This window comes from Lactuca saligna, chromosome 6 (genome assembly GCF_052625555.1).
Source record: "Lactuca saligna cultivar CGN05327 chromosome 6, ASM5262555v1, whole genome shotgun sequence".
Taxonomy (NCBI): domain Eukaryota; kingdom Viridiplantae; phylum Streptophyta; class Magnoliopsida; order Asterales; family Asteraceae; genus Lactuca; species Lactuca saligna.
The window spans coordinates 15742004-15760795 of record NC_136422.1 but is presented as its reverse complement, the minus strand read 5'-3'; the positions used below and the strand labels follow the sequence as shown (position 1 = coordinate 15760795).

General features: G+C 31.5%; 1 protein-coding gene across 1 annotated transcript; it reads left to right on the top strand.

Annotated features, from left to right (window-relative positions):
• The first annotated feature begins 3638 nt into the window (after positions 1–3638).
• On the top strand, positions 3639–4283 carry LOC145002199 (monothiol glutaredoxin-S2-like). Its single transcript, XM_078961494.1, has one exon. The coding sequence runs from the start codon at positions 3735–3737 to the stop codon at positions 4041–4043; it is 309 nt and encodes a 102-aa protein (XP_078817620.1). The 5' UTR covers positions 3639–3734; the 3' UTR covers positions 4044–4283.
• The last annotated feature ends 14509 nt before the right edge of the window (positions 4284–18792 follow it).

Below are 18792 nucleotides of genomic sequence, written 5' to 3'. Positions count from 1 at the left end.
GAAGCAGGAGATCGCTTGGTTTGTTGAGCGATGCTTGACCTGCCAGAAGGTCAAGGCCGAGCATCAGCGGTCTCATGACAAGGTCCAACCGCTATCCATTCCCATGTGGAAGTGGGAGGAGAATGGACTTCATCACGAAGTTACCAAGGACAACGAGGGATGTGGATGTCATATGGGTGATTGTGGACATGTTAATGAAGGGTGCCTACTTTATTCCGATCTCTGAGAGCATCTCTGCTAAGAAATTAGCAGATATTTATATGCGAGAGGTGGTGGCTAGACATGGGGTGCCAGTGTCGGTAGTCTCTAACAGAGATGTTCGATTTACATCTAGATTCTAGAAGAAGTTCCATGAGGAAATGGGCACTCAATCGCATTTCAGCACGACATACCACCCCCAGACAGATGGCCAAAGCGAGAGGGCGATCCAGACACTCGAGGATATGCTTCGGGCATGCATGTTGGATTCTGGAGGTAGTTGGGATACATACCTCCCACTAGCAGAGTTTTCATAAAACAATAGTTATCATGCTAGTATCGACCGACCACCATTCGAGATAATGTATGTCGAAGGTGTATGACCCCGGTTTGTGAGGCAGGGTTGGACACCGAGTCATGGGAAGCACTGAAGTGGTGCTCAAGACCACTGGGTTGATCAGCAGGTACACGACCATCTACGAGTCGCAGAGAGTTGTCAAAAAAAAATTATGCTGACCGGCACCGATCGGACCTTGAGTTTCAGGTGGGGGATTTCGTCTTGCTGAAAGTGTTATTGTGGAAGGGTGTCATTAGGTTCCGGAAGGGGGGCAAGCTAGGGCCTTGATACATTGAACCATTCAGGATTACTACCCGGGTGGGAATGGTGGCCTATTGCTTGGATCTACCAGATGAGTTTAGCCAGATACACAACACCTTCCTTGTGTCTCAACTCCAGAAGTGTGACAGAGACGAGGGCACGTTTGTTTCTTTGGACAAATTCAGGTGGACGAGAGTCTGAAATACATTGAGAGGGCCGTTGGGATTTTGGATAAGAAGACTAAGGTTCTTCGGAACAAGGAAGTGATGTTAGTAAAGGTGCAATGGTAACACCGAAGGGGCTCGGAATGAACATGGGAGTCGGAAGATGAGATACGAGATCACTACCTGGACTTATTTGCGACAACAGACTTCGAGGACGAAGTTTAGTTCAAGTGGGGGAGATTCGTAATGCATGTTGCAGGTATCATTTAATTTTCTAAGTTTTTTGGGTTTTATGCTAGGACTCGACGAGTTGGGGTGCTCCAACTTAGAGGTCATTTATGAGGACGTGAGATTTAGATCATGCTCGACGAGTCGGAAGGCCTCGACTCAATGAGTAGGCACTATAAAGGAAAACCCAAATTTTTAGGATCATACAAACATATCGTCAAATCTTTTTTTTTTTTTTTGAGCCTAGATATAGCTTAGATGCACCATTTGGAGTGGAGTAGATTGATGTTTTTGGTGTTGAAAAATGATGTGTTGATTATGGGTTCACAAGTTTACATGATTTTTAGCTCTTAATATATATATATATATATATATATATATATATATATATATATATATGTGTGTGTGTGTGTTTCTGTTGTTAATCTATAGTAATAGGTAACACTTTTAAAATATATGGGTATTACAAAAACCTTTCCAATGGAGCCATGTGTCAAAACATTATCTGCATTTATATCTTTTTCAGGATTTAATGAAAACAACTAAAGGTTAGCATTATATTCTAAAAAAATATATGTCCATATTAAAGATTGAAATATACGTGCAAACACACAAGATGGAGAAACAACGTCGGTTTTACGCAAACTAGATTTCTTAAATGATTTGGAATCAAGATAGATAAGGGGGAATGCAATAACTTCACATCAAATAACTTTAGAAATGCACAAACCAAAAGTAAAATTCCCCTCACTTTCGATTCTTCACATACCCATATTGGTCCACAACTCATAAATAGTATTCCCTTTCATACAACATGATCAATAATATCTATCTTATGTTAAGTAAAATATATTAAAAAACTTTGGATGGGGAAAAAAGAAAAATACGAAAGTGTATAAGAGATTTATCAGGTACAAAAATATGTAATGAGATGTATCATTCATCTTTACGATGTTAATATTTATTCTACTAGGGTTAACAATTTTATCATCCGGATAATATCAACAATTCTTTACAACACTCCTCGTTGGATGGCATTATTTTAAGTTAGAGATGAACTGTGAATTAGTGTCGCATTAAAAACCTTGCCAAATGAAAATATTGTGGGAACAAACTTTAACAAAGGGAAAAAGGCGTGCAATGTAGTTGACTCTCCTCTCAATTAGATATCCATTTACCATTATGTATATGTTTTCTAAAATTGTTGAAAGAAGTGCTTTTGGTGGACATTATTGATAGATTTAACATATTTTATTTAAAGAGGATGATTATTTATGAGCTCTTTACTAGTGTACTCAAAGAAATTTCTTATGTCTGTCTTTATATATCCTTCTTTTATTTGAGTGATACATATTGCATAATCTTCATAGATTAAAGTTGTAGTTTTATCTTTATCTAGTCCACATGAAGTCAAAATAAATTGTTTCATCGATCTTAACCATGTAATTCACTACTAGCTTCATTTAATGTAATTACTTATGCATGGTTTGAAGATGTCACAACAAGTGTTTACTTTTGAAAACACGCTAGAAAATTACAATACCTCCATTCATAAATGCATATCCAGATTGAGATCCAACTTTATGCGAATATACAAATAATTTGCATTTGCATAACCAATCAAGCCTTGTTGTGAACCATTATGATAAAGAAAGTCTAAATCAATAGTTCCTCAAAATGTATGTTTAATCCAATTCCAATGTATTTTTGTCCGTGACAAACTAAACCCTGCTAAAAAGTTTATAGCAAAAGATATGTTTGGTCTAATACAATTAGATAGATACATGAGAACCCCAATTGCATTTATGTATGATACTTCTTGACCAAAAACTTCGTCATTTGCATCACAAGGGTGATATGGATCTTTTTAGTTATTGAGTGATCTACCAACCATTGGAGTTCTTAAAGTTTTGGCTTTTGTCCATGTTGAAACATTTGAAGATCCTTTCTATATAGTTTTAGTTCCTGATTTCTTGTGAGTTCCTTGATCTGAAACTGTTTCTTCAAGGATTATCTTTATAATCTGAATTTCGTGATACCCTTGTATAGGGTCGAAATACCATATTCGGAAAATGTTCTACATGATCCTTCAAATAATCCATGAAACTTCTTGATTCCAGAAACAATCATATTCTTGTCAAACCAACATAGAATGGATTTGAGTTGCGGTTCTGAAAAAAATATATGAAACCGCAATATGGTTTACTGTCTGATAACTTTTTATTTATACTTTTAAGGAATTAACATATAAGTGGAATAATTTCATATGTCATGCAACAGATAAGTGGAATAATTTCATATGTCATGAAACCATGTTTACGTAAACAGGGTTGATGAATACATATGGTGCTATCAAGAACACTATTCTATTTCACTTCATTTTCATGCCTTTATTCCTTTCAAGGCATTATAAAATTATTCCATAAACGCTATTTAAATGGCACCATGCTTTCTTCACTTCCTCACACCAAATTAAACTTCCTTTTAATTCCCTTAGCAGAACCTTTAGCTTAAAGTTTTCATTACAAAACGCAGACATTTTTATAATGGATGTGGTGACCAGAATGGTGTCAGAGAGGCCGGTGGTGATATTTAGCAGGAGTTCATGTTCGATGTCTCACACAATAAAGTCTCTCCTTTTCGAATTTGGAGTAAACCCTACGGTTTATGAGCTAGATGAGATCTCCAAGGGTCGGGAAATTGAGCAAGCACTTTTGAGGCTTGGACGCAACCCTATCATCCCTGCTGTGTTCATAGGAGGTGAGTTTGTTGGTGGTGCCAATGAAATTATTAGCCTTCACCTTCAACAATCTCTACAACCGCTTCTCAAAAATGCAGGAGCTCTATGGGTGTGATCAGCCGTCGACGTCTAATCTGGTTGTAATAAATGCGCTTTAACTAGGTGCATATATACTGGTTGTTTAACCATATTGAGTTTAACGATGAAGGCTTTTAGATAGAGTTCCATATAATGTTATTTCGGTTTCCCTTTTTCCCTTTTAATTATCTGGTTTGGTTCATAAAATATCCTCTAACCAAACCGGATGAGCTATGTACATTTTTATTCAATGAAGCTACTTCAGAATACCAATATACATACCACGCCTCATGAATAACACTATCTGTGATTCACATTCCTAGTTAGTTATTGAACTTAATGTATTCACTTATTGTTAAAAGAAATTAGTGAAGCGTTTGCATAAAAGAGTGCATATACTCATAAAGTAGATCAATAGAAGATGTGTTATTTAAATAAGTTCTTAACTTATTTTAGCGTCTGACCTTCTCTTAAGATACGTAGATGGAAGTACGTAAGATTGAAATTTAAAGTACGAGACTAATTAATTTTGTTAACTGGTGACCTTTATGACGAGATCATATATAAAGAAATTAAATAATGCAATAAATAAATAAAAATATGAAAAGGAACGTGCAAGTCTTTGGGAGATCTTGGATTGTCTAAACACATTAAAGTATGCCACTGCTTGCTTATTTTATTATTTTATAGAAATAGAATTGGTATCGAAAAGAATTTATAACGACGAGGTTTAATAGTCGAAATATTTTTACTTTTTAAGTGGATGAATAGAAAATATAAGTCAACGTATGATCTTCCATAAAATATAACTTTTTTAAAGATAAACAAAATATATCCAATTCAAATTAATATTTAATATATTTTACAAAAAACATCATAAATGGTCATTCTCGTTTTTTTAAATTTAAAGTTTAATCTTCATGGTTTAAAATTTTCATACATAATCATTGTACTTTCAAAACTTTTGATGATTGGTCTTTATTACTAATTCCGTTAAATTTTATCCATTAACTGAAAGATATTTTTGTCATTTCACTATGGCAGGGACCATTTATAATGTTTTTTTATTTTTTATAAAAAGAAAAAATTAAATATAATTATTTGATGCATAAACGGTCTCTCTCTCTCTCTCTCTCTCTCTCTCTCTCTCTCTCTCTCTCTCTCAAAACCATACACACACTAAGATTACTCTACCCTATTTTTGTGAGCCTTCTTTCACATAGGTAACTCGTGAGCTACTTGGGTTTGATGTTTTCTTCGTTAGGTTGGTTCAGGCCCAGTTTCACACTGCAAAACAGAGTAAAACGGAGAGGATATGGGACAACTTTTTGTATATTTCTTCTCAAATAATAATGATTACAAAGACTCATATTTATCTAATCTAAATGTTGGAAATAAGGAACAACTATCCACTAAGCTAAAATAAAGGAACGATGGCCATCAAGGCCTTGATTAAGTCGAATGATAATAAAACACGTTCACTTCTAAAACAAGTCATGTTCCTCCTGGATTAACCTAACAGGCTGAATAATGAACTCATTCAGGTTCCTACACATCTCTTGTTTTATATGTGTTTGTATTTCAAAAGTATTTCATTTCCATAACCTTAGTGAAAGTGTGTTTCTTTCATATATTGCAATATGTAAAAAACGTTTCTTTGAGGTGTTTCATCGAGCACTTAAAGTGCATTGTTCTCCTCTTTCCTTTTCTGATTTATTATTCGGAATTGTCACTATTGGAAGCATATGATTCCAATTTTCTTTCCCTGACATACACTACAATAAATAGATGAAGATGTATAGAGATAGGAATACAACATTAAGGAGTTGGAAGTAAAAATTTTCTATGATTGGAGGACAATTTTGATTGTTTTTCTGCAAAAGTTTTCATTCTTTTTTCTTTCCTTTCATTGAACATTCCCTGCGATTATACCCACATTTCTTAAAAGTTGTTATTCATCATCATCCAAAAGGTTCTCAATGTTCGGTTAAACATCTTCATCTTCACCATCAGAATTGAAATCAACAGGGTTACGCCAGTTAACAACCAATTTCTTCTTCTTTTTCTTCATGGTGACAAGATTTTTCATGGCAATTTTCAAACCCCGAGTTTGAATAAACTTAAGTGTAGAACTTTTAGCTCTTACGGACCAATCTAAGGTGTCTATTTCTTCAAGTAATTCAAAAAATTTCTTTTTGTTTTCTTCTTCGAACAAGAAAGAAGAACAAAGAATAAGAAAAAAATGATACTTTTTTTGTTGTAGTGAGAGAAATTGTATGTAGGTGTAGAGGTGGGGGTATACAATGGAGAGAGAGAGAGAGAGAAAGAGAGAGAGAGAGAGAGAGAGAGAGAAAGAGAGAGTAGCACCTTTTATATATTAAGTAATTATATTTAATTTATTATAAAATTAAAGAAAACATCATTAAAAGTAAAGTACGTGAATCTATGAAAAATTTGGGAGAATTTTATATATGCCCTTCCTAAACATCAAAATATCATATTTATCCAATTTAATTTCTAAATATCATATTTACCCTTTATAAAATTTCTAAATATCATATTTACCCTTCATAAAATTTCAAAATATCATATATGTCCTTTTTAAACATCAAAATATCATATATACCCTTCTTAAATATCAAAATATCGTATATGTACATTTTAAACATCAAAATATCAATGATAATATCAAAATATCAATGATAATATCTAAATAACCTCTATCTACAACATGATAATAATCAAGAACAACAAAAACTAGACAATCAAAATATATATTCTATATAGAGGGTTGAATATGAATTTTTTTTGTTTTTCAAGAGGACGACATTCCAACAATTTAGAAGTTCACATTCCATTATCATAGACGTAAGGATCATATGGTTAATATTTTTAATTATTATAATAATTCTAAGGTATGAAGAATAATTATAAAATATTAAAAACATTATAAAAAGGATTTGGGCAAATATGATATTTTGAAGGTTTATGAAGGGTAAATATGATATTGAGAAATTAAGTTGGACAAATATGATATTTTGAAGTTTAAGAGGAGCATATATGAAATTCTCCCAAATTTTTAAATCCTAAGGTCTAAACTTTAGATGTAGGAAAACCATGGATTATTTATGATGTTTTTTTTTAATATTTTATTTAACATATAAATTTGTATAGAATTAAAACTAAAAAATAATTAATTTAATTTTTGGTTTTTGCTTTATATTTAAAAGTGAGTAGCTTAACTTTTTCTTAAACAAATAATTTATTATCTATTAAAATCATATCAAACTGAAAAATATTACTTGTAGATATAATTTTAATAAAAAGTTGGATTAACTTGTGTCGGTAATAATATATATTGAGTTAAAATATTAGTTTGGTTTATATATATATATATATATATATATATATATATATATATATATATATATATATATATATATATATATAACTTTTTTATTAATAGAAAGTTGGTTTAAATAAGTTGTAGTAAATAAACACCAGTATAAAACTACATTATGTCATCGTTTTTTGAAAACTAAATCTTCTCCGTTTTTTATCTTTCTCAACACTAAAGGTCATAAAATAATTTACATGATTGTTTTCATGATAGTTTACTGAAAATGAGTCACCATTATACATCATACTTCAAACATTCATGTCGGTTTTACATAAAAAAAGTGACAATTTATGCGACAGCCTAAAACGGTGGGTAGATGTCATCTTTACTCGCAGGTTTTATTATTTTATATATGCCTTTATCGTGTATCGGTTATTAAGCGAGATATATGGTGTTGAAGTTTCATTTTAAGTGATAAAATCTTACATTGAAGTTTCTAACAAGAAAAAACTCATGACAAGTTGTGAAACGACCAAAAATAGTGAGCAAATGTCATCTATTATAACTGGTTTTTTATTTGATATGTAACTTAATGGGCTAAGTGAAATCTAACTATCTAAGATCAGTAAACCGGTCTAAACTATCCAAGTTAAGTAAACCAGTTCAAACTTTTTTTTAATATATCTATCACACCGTTTCAACCTAATTTTTTAAGAAATCGCCATTTCGACCCAGTCTAAAAATTAAAATAAAACTGGTTATTAGTCGAATCGCTCTCGTTCTCGGTTCCCGGTTCAAACTGTTTTAAAAACATTTGACATAATATCATAATATGTCACTACAAGTTGTAAAATATTATTCTTGCTATCAATATTTTTTGTTCATGCAAATTATTCTATCACCTTCTATTTATATCATTCTTCACATGCACCTAATATTACAAATAAATATGATCAACTCCCACCGTGTAGGAATGAAAAGAAATGATCGTACTAGTTAGGAAGAATTTGTCAAACTAATATTTTAATTCATGTAAATCTTAACAAAAACCAAAAAAAATATCAAACCAATTATTAAAAAAAATAATGGATATACAACAAGAGACCTCTATATAATAGGTATATATATTGAAAATTAACAAAAATAAATAAATAAATAAAACAACTAACCTAAAATTGTTTGCAATACTTATAAAAGATAAAAGAATAGTATCAGGTTTTGTCATGCAGCTAGTGTATATCCACAACTTCTTTTTGCCGTTACGTATTTTGTACCCTTAAAGTCCGACCGATAGTAACCATTGCGGGATTTAGCAGTCATATCAAGTTTATCTACAAGTGACATTATATATTTATCTTTGTGTGGTAAAACTATTGTGATGTATTCATTATCATCGCTTTCTTATGCATCTCTAACTTTTTAGGGGTGTCATGATCACAATTGACTTTTTAGTATCATCCGGGCCTTTCACATAAAATACATGTCGTTGTTGTGAGGAAAATATGAAAGGATCGTCCTTTTGCCCTAATGTATCTAGTTCTACCAATGTGTAGCCAAGAATATATTTTTTAAACCCTTTTTTATTATGAGTTCAGTCACATTTGAATATAAGATTTTTCTCTTATATGATAATCTAGAACCCATATATCTTGTAGAACATCATAATAAAAGATGTTGTCATAGGTTACTTCTTCTATTTCTGGATATGTGTGTCATTCGACTCTACGCAAACCCCACTAGTTTGGTTAACTACACCTTCATGGGATTGTGTACGAAATAAGTAACCACTGATGTGATATAGAGCATATTTCATTACGACGTGTTGTGGGCCATGAGAAACCCAACTTAAGTCCTTTGAAATGCTATGTATGTCGATCTTCATCTCGCTCTACCTAAGTATCATTAAAAGGATAAGCATCAGGGGGCAGATTGATCAGTTACTGTTTTATTCATGCAATTGATAAATGAATGGGAAAAATATGCAAATTTATAAAAACAAAAATTAACTTGAATCATTATTTTACCTCCTATTTTAACCAATCACCAAAGCTTCACAATGCTCTTTCTCCACCAATGCTTGTCTTTTTATGGGATGCTAATTTTTTTAGATGTGTCTTGTGTCGCCTATGGGTACATTGATGAATAGTAAAGTTAGAATATTTTACATTATACATCATTGTGTTAAAGTATTATATATATATATATATATATATATATATATATATATATATATATATATATATATATATATAGAAAAAAACTTCTTAGCTTCCTACTAAAAAAAATTTCTTACCGGATCTATATGTATATATATATATATATATATATATATATATATATATATATATATAAAAGGTTATATTTTAAATTTCGAAATTAATTTTATAATTTAAAATTTAAACCAATCATGAATTCAAGATAAGGATATCAAATTAGTTGAAAAATATTTAGTTTTATACAATTAAAATATTATTAAAGGTAATTATCCTAATCAATTCATGATTACCACGTCGTGGTAAATAATTACCACATTGTGGTAAACAATTACCATGTCGTGGCAGAGCAAAAACGTAGGTCACCACATCATGGTGAAGCTCACCACGTCGTGGTGGGGGAAAAGAATGACAATTATGTTTATCTTATTCTTGTTCAAGTTGAATGATTGTATCAATTCAATAGAATACTAAACCCACGCTCTGATACCACTGATGGGTCTTATGCAAAACATATAATTCTTATGTGTGAATGCAACCCTAATACTTGATTTATGTTTTCTCTATTTGAACATAAAACTTTGAACAACAAAAATAGAAACCCTAGAACACTAGCATTTTTTTGAAAAATATAAATAGGGTTAGGAAAATCATACATTGATTGTTGTTCAGTAATAACAATGAAAATCCTTGTGTTGTTGAAGCCTTGAGAGCAAAGGAAGATGATTGAGAGAGATAAGGGAGGCTAGAAATTTCGGATATCTTTATAAAAAAAATAAAAAAAAATAAAAAAACGAGTGGCCGAAATTCTTAGGTTTATGGCTCTATTATAGTGTAGTCAGGAAACCCTAGATAAGCTCAAATCCAAGATTATCTTAAACCGGATAATTATCCACCTTGCTGTTTATCCACCAAGGATTATTCTAGAATACTTTCGGCCTCAAGAAACCGTCTATACCTAATGGAGGGTTCTAAATTGCCTCTTGCGCAACAATTGGATAAATGCACTTCAATCACTACACTTTTAATTAATTCTTTTAATCCAAAAATTAATTCTAATTAATTTCCTATTATATATTAATTAAATATTATTATTTCTAATTAATATATTATCCTCATAATATACTAATAAATTATTTATTTCAACTTATTAATCAAATAATAAATCAACTTCTCTCTCAAAAAATTGCAAGTCTTGAAGGAGATTCAAAATGATTGTGCTACTATCAATTAAAGTATATACAAATTATAGTTATTTATTTAGACATCTAATCCAACAATACGTTAGACACCTAATGATTGTGCTACTATCAATTCAAGTATAGACAAATTATAGTTATTGATTTAGACACATAATCCAACAATACGTTAGGATATATAACTTATCCTTACAGTTTAATTATATTTGTGTATCCAAAAGACAACAATTTTCACAATAATACTTATAAACGGTTAATGTAAGTAACATTTATTATTCGATATAAAAAAACACATCATTATAGGTGTTTTGCTAATGATGGTTCCCAATAAGATAAATATATCTTGAAAAAACATTCTATCATATAATGACTGATTTGACGTACAATAACGAGTTTTCATAAGTTATACTCACCTTTATTAAACGACAACATAACTTATCTTCAACGATGCAACCTTTCATCTCATCTTATTCTAAAAAACCCGACCTAAAATATCTATAATTACGGGTTTTGTTTTTGTGGATATAAACCCAATTTTGTACTAGTGAAAGATATATAGTATTCGAAACCTGCGGCTAGATTACATACTATTACCTACCAGCATACCGTTTGTTAATTTTAACCACTAAATCTCACAAGTGTCTAGAGTTTTTGTTAATTTCTGGTTTTCCTATGTAACGCATTTTCCTCAAATATTAACATTTTCTCGTGAAAACAAGAATTTAATTAAAATTTCAAAAACTATTACGGAGAAATATGGATACATTTAACCAAAAAAAAAAACATAGATAATTCCATTACCATTTGCTAGTAGATTTTCAAAAGATTGGTGACATTTCTATATATGCTTTATTGTCTAGGGATAAAGAAATACAATATGTGTTCTTTTATTCGTTTACACGTGACTCTAACACATCCACTATATAACCGAATAAACAGTGTAAAAATTAGTTATCTATGTTTACCGAGCAAGTAGGTTGACATTCACCCTGCTGCTGCTTAGGCACATCTAGAATCGATGCATGACCAAAATTCCATAAAATCAGAAAAATTAAATTTTAGTATGCAAAAGCTGTTAAAAAAAAGGAGCGAAATATCGTTTAGAAAGTTGATAAAACATTGAGCCTTTCACATCCAGAAACGACCATTAGAAATTTGGAGTAAACGTACTTGGGGAATATAATATGAAGCCATACAGACACACTTGGACATGATTATCTAAACAAGATTCCGTTACGGAGAAATTCGCTACCGGGCAACTTTTAGCCGCGTATCTTTGTCAGCTTTTACAGCAAATTCCATCTCATGAACCTAATTAATATCTCAATATGTTATCAAATAAAAACATTCTCATTTCAGCACATATCATCCATATAAATCCTATACACCTCAACGTACATGGTTACCCACATCATACCGAATGTCAAACTCAGTAATATATATATATATATATATATATATATATATATATATATATATATATATATATATATATATATATATATATATATATATATATATATATATATATATATATATATATATATATATATTGGTTCCGACGGTTACCAAGTGGGTAGCGGTTTCGAAAAAAGTGTACCAGAACCAAAATCATTTAAGGCAGTTTCAGTTTTGCAACTGACTGCTCTAAGGCAGTTCCGGTTCCGAAAGTGGGTACTCAGTTCCAAAGGTCATCCCTTTATATGACTCCAACGATAGACCTCTGAACCGACGGCATGTCGTACATAAAAATTTGTGGATATAGCATCGTCGATAAAAGTGAAAAATGCCGTTGGGATAGGCCTCCCTTATGCCTACGACATCTCGCCGGGCAAACGGTAGTCAGAAATGATTTTCGAAAAAAAAAGTATATACTTTCACATACGACATGTCGTCGGTATAGCATATTATTTATGCCGACGGAAAGTCATCAACACATATAGTTTATTCAAGCGACAAATCGTCAAAAAAAAGTGGGTAACCGGCATTTCCATTTTAGCTATAGTGACACCATGTCTTCGATATAAACTATATATATATATATATATATATATATATATATATATATATATATATATATATATTTGCATAGATTTTGTTATACTTGCCAAACCCGTTTTCTAAAAGAAATCCAAACAACATATGCAACATAATGTCAAAACAACAAATAAGCATAAAAACCCATCAAAGTTCGGAGTAAATTACACCAATAGTCCCTATGGTTTATAATAATTTGTGCATTTGATCCCTAATTTATTTTTTAAACTTGGAAAGTCCTTATTGTTTGTTTTTGTTACACGTTTGGTCTCTGTCATACATTAAAAGACTATTTTGTCATTGGTTTTTTAATTTATTTAAATAAACACAACCCCAACCCCACCCCTTTCACCTTAACTTACCTACCCCACCATTTTCTCTATTTAAATAATAATCATTTTAGGTAAGAGAGGGACTAAGCATGTAACAAGAACAAACAATAGGGATCAACTGCGTAACAAAAACAAAAAGTAGAAACCTTCCGAGTTAAAAAATAAATTAGAGACCAAACGCACAAATTACTCCAAACCATAGGGACCATTCATATCACTTACTGCAAGATGTACTACGCACCAAAAAAAACTTTAGCATTATTCAAAATAAAATAAAAGTTCAATCACTACAATCTTTACCTATTTGCTCGGTCTCATTGGTTGGGTGTGGGTATTTTGTGTAATCATATTGTGATCAAATTGAAATTGTGGCATTTGTGGTGGTTGGAAGTTAGAGTTTACGGAGGCCAATAAGTTATTATAAGCTTATTGCATTTGTTGCATGTATTGTTATATTTGTTGGCTTAATGCAGCAATTTGGCTACTATCCCTATTTTGAGATTGAGATTTGGAAGATTTGGAAGGCGATTGATTTGAAATTAAATGATCGTTGGTTTTTGGTTTCCTTCTAACTCCACCAATAAGTATGTATCTCTCACCGATGGCACAAGTAAGACAATGAGATTCATTTAAGAACTTATTAACTTCGTTTATTATTTACTCAATCTTGTTCCGTTTTCAATGTACACCAACCCAGACTTTCCTTGAAGCGCATCTGTCTCCAACCCGCAATATGTTGTGGCCTTTGTCCTTGTTCAACCTATAATATAATAAGGAAAAAAAATTAATATATGTGTATAGGTGTTAGTAAATTTTTTATATAATACAAATAAATTTTATTACATCTGTACGGCGCCTATCAACATATGACCTACTACCATTAGCACTTTTATTTGGAAGTTTGACCCTACACTATTTACCTTTCACCGAATGATTCATATAAATCTCGTTCAGAAAAAGAATATCAATCAACTTATTCCAAGCTTCGGCTTTTGAATCTACTGACGGATTTTGTCTTGCAGTTTTCATATCCTCATATCTGTCAGCTTTGTTAAAAAGGTATTTCGTGACATGTTTGTGTTCTTTATATGCTCTTTGGCTGCAGGAATTTACAGTCGCTCGAACATCTTCCCACAAAGTTGTACTTCGATAGCTATCAAGATCAAAATATGTCTGCAATAAAAACGCAAATTTAATTAGTAAATAAATATTTATGAAGTATAATTTTTATATATAAAAAGTATTGTGTACTTACTTCTAACTCGCTATACATAACTTATTTGTATTCGATAGGAACACGCTGCCAAGACCTATAATGGAGTGGTATATTTTTCCACCAAAAATTTGAGATAAAGCTTTATAATGTTTCGCCAATTTTTCCCACGAATTGATAAGTTTCCTCATTGATATCAATTCACATGGTTAAAGGATTTTCACTGATGGTTTCATACGCTTTATACATATTCAAACTTCTTCCTTTGCACATACTTTCTTTGGGTTTGCTACATTGACACATAGAATTAGAAATTTTGAAATTTTGAACTTTAAAAATATATACATTACTTAAGAATTTCATGTAACTGACAAGATTCACAACCCAATTCTATCTTGCATGCACCCCCATGTTGAGGTATTTCCAACCATCTCCTCCACGCCCCCTTACGGCATGTGCCAACATCTGTTAACAAATATTATAAACATTCAAAATATATAATAAACATACTTTAAACAAAACTAATAAACGAATACTATAAACAATCAAAATATATAACAGCCGTAACATAACATCATCATTAATGGATTTGTCATCATTACTGAAATCGTCATATTTATTTGAAGAATACGTATCACCAACGTCATTGTCATCATTAATGAAATTTACATTTTTTATAGTAGTAGCCACACTTGATTCACCATCGTCATCATTATCTGAAGAGTACGTATCACCACCGTCATCGCCTAAGTTGACAACTAAGGCTAAAGCAAAACCACTTGGGTTGTGGTGACTTGGTAAGGCATGTGGAAGATATGGTGGATAATCTATTAACCCATGTTCAAATCCTAGCACTACTCATCCCTTCTGGCCATGGAGGTTTGCCTGTAGTGACTCTAAGGCATGAGGCAAAGCCTCATGTTTGCAGTGAGGGATTAGTTGGAGCGCGAAAGTTGGCTCGGAAACCCTCGTTAGGGAAGTTCCCTTTCCAAAAAATTAAGGCTAAATCAATTTATTGAGCATCATTCACGATATCTATCTCATTAACAACACCGATACTTGGATGATCCCAAAGTTTTCGATGATGAACGTCTTCCACAACTCCTCAATTATTATTTCAAGTAGGATCTTGGAGATCAAACACTTGTTTAGCTTGTATGACTAAGATGTATTGTTGATCATCATACCATGTTTTACTGACATACCATTCATGACTCATATCGATAACAACCATATTCTTTTTAGTAATTAAACGTCCATTACTTAATGACGCATTGAACCATTTACCATGAAAGAGTACATCTGAGTAACCATGTAAATAGTGCAACTCTATGATGTCCTCTAGTTAACCATATAAAGGTGTACCGTCTTCTTCGAATGTAACAAAACCACTATTTTGAGTAATGCATTGGAGATCACTGCTACACACAACAAATTGAACACCATTTACTATGCGGGAAGTGTAAGAATATACATTCAACAGACCATATGCCAACGCCTTTGATTCGTCAGTACTGTCTGAAGGCATATTTTTTTGGAGACAATAAATTTGTAAGGAAATATAATATTGTACATTTAAGTAATAATATAAATTAGTTTTACATTATAAATTTATAAGGTATTTACCTTTCTTTGGAATCATGAAGGAAATCCTGTTTTCAAATCACTTTCATGATATTCTAATTCGATTTTACTGGATGTGAGACAAAACTATTAGAATAGTTAAAAAAATATCATAACACTATCAAAAAGGTAGTTAATAAATTACAAAACTTACGATTTATAGCGTTTCATCTCATTCTCGTCGCAATTGTTTAATACAAAACCAATGCAATGATTTGTTTGGCCTCTTTACAAAGTTCAGTGAGCTTCTTAATGGACACCGATCGACATTGTGATGGGAACATAGAAAATTGCCTTTTTGGAAGGTCGAGATCCTCATTTCTATCAACAAGATTGAATTTGGTTTGCATACCCTCAAGATACATAGAGTAGAATGCCAAAGCTTTGTCTGCAACATAACCCTATGCTATTGAACCTTCTGGATTGGATTTTGTTTATGATATAATTATATAGTTTTTTCATATCTCTTCTATAAGGATACATCTCTAGCACCTGGTTTCTGGTTATTTCTTAATCCAGGGTCATGGGACGAATGTTGAGTATGTAAAGGCCTTGGGGATTAAGGAAGTAAATTTTAGACTTGTTAAGAGGTGATGATGATAGTTTTGAGATCTAACCCTTGAATTGTACTTTGGGCTAGAGGATGGGAAGGAAAGAGTTATAGACTGGGTTTCTTATATAAATTAATGATTTTAGTTTAAGACGTTTTTAGTCCAAACCAACTAGATAAGATTGGTGGGCTCTTCAATACCTTTCTGTGCATATAAAGAACACCAAAATCGAAGTTGAATCGAAGAAACTATGGTGGTTTGAAATTTCTATTAAATTTGGAAGATTGGTAGTACGCTAAGCCTATTCTAGGTACGTTGGGCATACTAACATCTTGAAGTTGTGCATCTACAAGTGTACGTTGGGCGTACACGATCAGAACCCAAACTAAATCTGGGGTTTTATGCCCTATTTAAGCACCTTAACTCCTCTAAATCTCTTCTATTCTTAGCCACCATCTCTCCATTATCCTCCCTTGAAACCCTAAACCTATTTTGAGCCTTGTGAGCCAAAGAATGTGTTTTTGGGTGCCTTTGAAGGATGAAAAAAGTGGTGATAGTGTTGGAAGCTTGAAACAACTTTGGATCTAAAAGTTCTCCTCCCTCATTCATCTCCAAAATGTATAAAGTTTGTACCTTTATGCCTCCATTTTTAGATCTAGCTTAGATGTTAAAGTTATGTCATTTTTGTCCCATAAGTTGGTCCTTTTGAGTGTGAATTGTTCCAGATCTTGTGAGGTGAAATTCCAAGTGTATTTGAGGGTGTTAACTTATAAAAATGCAATCTTGATCCTATTTTTCCTTTCATGCATGAGTTATGAAGCTTAGAATCTTATGATAAGTTAGGGTTTTAGATTTGGTCTCTCTCTAGCCTTGTAAAATTATAAAGTTGGAAGCCTTATGATTTATAAAGTCTTTTGGGAATAGATCAGAGTGTTGGAAGAAAAGTCTTAAGGGAATAAGCACTAAATAATGGTTTTATCATGGACGTAAGTACATTGAGTGTACTTGGGAGTGCATTGTGCATACTAGGCATAAGTCTCGTACACTGAGCGCAGGGATGGAGTATGCTTGGTCTACTCAGCCTACCTTTAGCATTGACTTCGTTTGACTTCTATTGACCATTGACTTTTTGACCATGTTTGACTTTGGGTCAAATAAGAGGTTTATGGATAGTTGACTAAGATGTTACCTGGTTTTGGTATTTAGTGGATTCGTGAGAGCAAGAAGTATAATCATATATGATTAAACAGTATAATATATGACTAGTCATATATGACAATGTACAAACACATATAATTTATCATATGTATTAATACATTGAAACATATAATTAATGATATATTAAACTGTATAATTATATACGATTATACATCCTAATATATGATTAGTTATATATGACAATGTAACAATACCTATGATTAATCATTTATGATTAAACAATATAAAATATGATTAATTATATATTACAACATATAATCATATATAATTATACAATGTAATCTATGATTAGTCATATATGATAATGTGCAAACACAAATGATTTATCATATGTGTTCATACATTGAAATATATAATTAATGATAAATTAAACTGTATAATTATATATGATTATACTGAAAGGTCTAGTATGCTCAAAAGTCAAATTAAAGTGATATTGCATATGATACTAATGGATCACACTAACAAAAACTTGATACAACTGATTATTTATTAGAAATTTATTTTAATAAATATTCAATAAAACTCTTATAATTAAAATGGGAATTATTTATTTCTAGGAAATAATTAATTTTCATTTTCAAGTAACATACTATATCATATAGTGTGTTTTAATAAGTCATGTACAATATTTGGACAAAAAGGACTTTTTGTCTTTTACCAAAATGTTAAGGTTTATATTTTATAAAAGAGTTTATAAAACATACCATGTTTGACTTCTTTTTCACATTCAAAACCGTGAGCATGCTTACAAGCATGCTAGTGATGGGTTTTTGATTATTTAAAGGAAAAGAAATCATGCTTTAGAAGCATGCATGGACACTATTATGACATGGAGATAAGATTGTCTAAAGTTGAAGGAACTAATGGTCAATAACTTCTCTTTATGTATATAAATAAGAGGGGATTGCCCTTGGCCTCTTTGCTTATTCTCTTCCTTTGTAGCAAGTGACCAAAAGTTCCTCTTCTTCTCTCATCTCTCTAGTTTTGTTTTGAAGACTTGGAGATTACTTGCTTTCACATGACCTCTTTAAGTTCATATTGGTGATAAACTTAAATC